General features: G+C 42.3%; 1 protein-coding gene across 1 annotated transcript; it reads left to right on the top strand.

Moving 5' to 3' along the window:
* On the top strand, positions 1 to 2,398 carry LOC118341771 (apolipoprotein A-I-like). Its single transcript, XM_035680143.1, is given in 5 exon segments — positions 1 to 21; positions 23 to 79; positions 840 to 891; positions 1,052 to 1,196; positions 1,375 to 2,398. Coding segments are annotated over 5 exon segments (879 nt in total). The 3' UTR covers positions 1,979 to 2,398.
* The last annotated feature ends 1,201 nt before the right edge of the window (positions 2,399 to 3,599 follow it).

Genomic DNA, 3,599 nt, shown 5'->3' with positions numbered 1-3,599 from the left:
ATGGACTCATCCCTCACCCGGGCACTATAAAAAGTCTGCTCTTGCTGAAGTTGTTCAGTCTCCTCACGAACTCCACCAGGTAAGACAAGCATCTGCTCTGGCTCTAACTGGGACTTGGGCTCTAGAAATAGGTAGTCAAAAAAGAATATTTGTCAGAGAACTTTTTTTTCAGTCAGGGAGAGTGAACTTTATGCAACCTGTAAACTTTGAAGAAGTTGTGAACTGGTGCCAAAAATAAGTTTCTCTGCAAGGAAGATAAGTTTTAGTGATACATTTTAATTGTGATTTATTTCATTTCATTAATTGTAACTTTGGGGTTATGCTGCTTAGCTTGTTATGATATTTAAGTTATCTTCATTTCAAGGAGACAAAGAGATCCCTAATAAGTGCTCATGGATTGAGACTGCCTTTGAGATCACAGTGATAATTTGCTAATTCCATGACTGATTTACGGTAAATGCCTGGAACAGGATTATGTAGAAGTCGAAAGCTAATCTGTTTAAGCTGTCTCTCTAATTTAGAGCCTTCCCTACTCTACCCAGATTACAGCTCCTTTCATAGGCAGCCATATGTTTACTGCGATCTCATCTGGGCTAATTCAGGGATGAGTGTTTAGCTTTTGGGTTAAGGCATTCTTTCTTTTAAGCCTACTTATCGGGCCTTCGCATTGCTTTAGGTAGGGGAATCAAGATTTGACTGGATTGTGTTAATTGGCTTCCATTTTAAAGTATTTTTTTTGTTCATTTCTTTGTCTAATTTAAACATGTTTTATTGAAACTCCTTTACTGTGAGTGTGATGTGTGCTGCATAATCAACTGTTACCCCTTTTTCCATTCTAGACCACCACCATGAAATTTGCGGCTCTCGCTCTTGCCCTTCTGCTGGCTGTCGGTGAGTACTGAATGCACTCTTAACCTGCTTAACCTGCATGTACATCAATACTCAGTCAGTAAATGAGTTTTGCATAATATTTAACATATTTTAAATTATATTTCAAATGACATTAGAAATACTGTATTTTCTGACTGCTTTCCCTCCTCCTCTGCCTCAGGCTCTCATGCCGCTTCCCTGCAGGCTGATGCACCCTCCCAGCTGGCCCACGTCCGGGCCGCTATGGATGTGTACCTGACTCAGGTGAAGGACAGTGCCAACAAAGCCCTCGACCAGCTCGATGATACTGAGTACAAGGAGCTTAAGTAAGGCCTCATTATTCACCTTAGTCAGTCTCACTTTCTGTAATTGATGCTTGCTCCATCACTGGTTCATTTACCTTTCTTCCATTTTTTACAGTTCTCTAGTCACTATTTAGTCACTGCTGTGTTTATTTAACTTAAGCTAAAATGGTTTCGCTCCTCCATCTCTGTTTGCTCCCAGGGCCACCCTTTCTCAGCGCCTGGAGGACATGTACAATCAGGTTAAGACCCTGCAGGGTGCTGTTTCCCCCATGACCGACAGCGTCGTCTCCACCATCTCTGATGCCACCGCTGAGTTCCGTGCCTCTGTCCTGGCTGATATTGAAGCCCTGAAGGCTGATCTCGCACCCAAGCAGGTTCAGCTGAAGGAAGTCATCGACAAGCACATCAGTGAGTACCGTACCCTGATGGATCCCATCCTCACCGAGTACTATGCCAAGCACACAGCTGACATGGAAGCCCTGAAGTTGAAGATGGAGCCCATTGTGGAGGAGCTGCGTACCAAGATTTCTACCAACGTGGAGGAGACCAAGACCGCCCTGATGCCCATTGTGGAGTCTGTTCGCGACAAGCTCCAGGAGCGTCTTGAGAGCCTGAAGGCAATGGCTAGTCCCTACGTCGAAGAATACAAGGAGCAGCTGAAGCAGGCCTACAACCAGGCTCAGAACATCAACGCTGACGAGATCACCACCCTGAAGGACAAGATTACACCTTTAGCCGAGGAAGTCAAGGCTAAGCTCCAAGAAATCTTCGAGGCCATCGCCGCCTCCATCACCAAAAACTAAATCCTCTCTGCCCTGTTCCTGTAACTATCCTCACCTACCTATCTGTCCTAGATTCATTCCACCTTTCTCTCCATTCCGTCTTTCCTCACATGCACATACAGACCACCTCTCAAAATTAAGCCGATGCCTAACTGATGCACTTCTTTGCAACAACGGCTGGACTCTTGCTCTCTCTCTACCATGCAAACACCTTTCTTTGTGCGCACATGCTCAAGCACACGTAAGCAAAGAAATACACAGGCACATACATACTCAGCACACACATGCTTTGCTCTTAGCATGCCACAGCCAGCTGCTTACATTTTGTGTAGGAATTGTATGTGAATTGTCACAAGTGTGTGAACTTCTGTGTAATGATGCTTGTCTGAAAACTGTGCTTTGACGAAATACAGCTCAATAAACATCTGACTGTTTATACTACTTTGCTCTCTGACTGAACCTGAACAGTATCTTATGCCAGTTTAGTATTGAAATGATTTCCTTTTCCCTAAATGATTTGCCTGGAATGAAACAGAATATTGTCTATAACAGTGTATAACACACTGCAATTCACTTTGTTAATACATCCATGTCTGCCCTATCCTAAAGCAGGGTTAGCATTAGAGTATAGCTAATTTTATTTAACTATTAAAATACATAGTGTAGTTTCATCACGATGATTACCGTATCCGAAATATATCAGTACACCTTCAGCCTTATTGTTATTGTTTTCGACCTCAGTGAGCCTTTAGGGTCATATCACACAGACAGATCTTTGAGGGGGTCATCATTGATCACAAGATCCATTGGAAAAGAGCAATATTAATACAATCAGTTCTACTTAAAAAAGGTATCCAATAACATATGATATTTCTGCCCATGGTCCTGAAAGCTGTGATTAATGAGCTGGTTGGGGTTGTGAATTGGCCTATTGACAAACTTAAGTCTTGTTGTGCTTTATTAGGGTAACGTCGACTTTTCTGCTTTGGATCCCTCAGGCTGGAACCCTTCAACACTGTCCCATCATACAGCCACATGAGGCTATACACACACACACACACACACTTATATATACACATATAAACACATCACAGCCACAGCACTTCCACTCACATTTGTAATCAGACAACATTGATTTATCAAGATCATAAGTCATATTATTGGTGGCTTACTTTGAGTGTTTTGATCTATGGTCATGTGACACAAAACCTGCACTCACAGTGAGACTAAAGACACTTTCGGGCACCTAATAACATTAACAGTTAAGGACAACAATGGAAATAAGTCCAGGACTTGTGTATCCCTGACACAGTTGCATATGTTGCATTTTATAAATATCCTAGAATGTTACCTTTAAACCAAACCAGGACTATCCACTTAAGTCAGTTGTAGGGAATAACTGACTTTCTAATTAGTATGGTGTTGAAACTCTGCTCCAAGAAAATAGGCTATGAATAATAAAAGCAATTAGTTGCTGTCTTCATCTGTCCACACCCAGTAACACTGGGGTGATTAGGATGTTATTAATGTCCTACTGGTTGGTCAACACAAGCTCCACTTGAGGCTTTAGGCTATAAGAAACAATAGGAAATGCAAGCAGCGATTTCAAGATGCCCCTAAAAGGTTTTGTGTGTGTGTGTGT

The sequence above is a fragment of the Morone saxatilis genome, unplaced genomic scaffold, assembly GCF_004916995.1.
Source record: "Morone saxatilis isolate NCDOM2014 unplaced genomic scaffold, NCSU_SB_2.0 Contig8, whole genome shotgun sequence".
In the NCBI taxonomy this organism is placed as follows: Eukaryota; Metazoa; Chordata; class Actinopteri; family Moronidae; genus Morone; species Morone saxatilis.
This window is presented reverse-complemented; position numbering and strand designations above follow the sequence as displayed.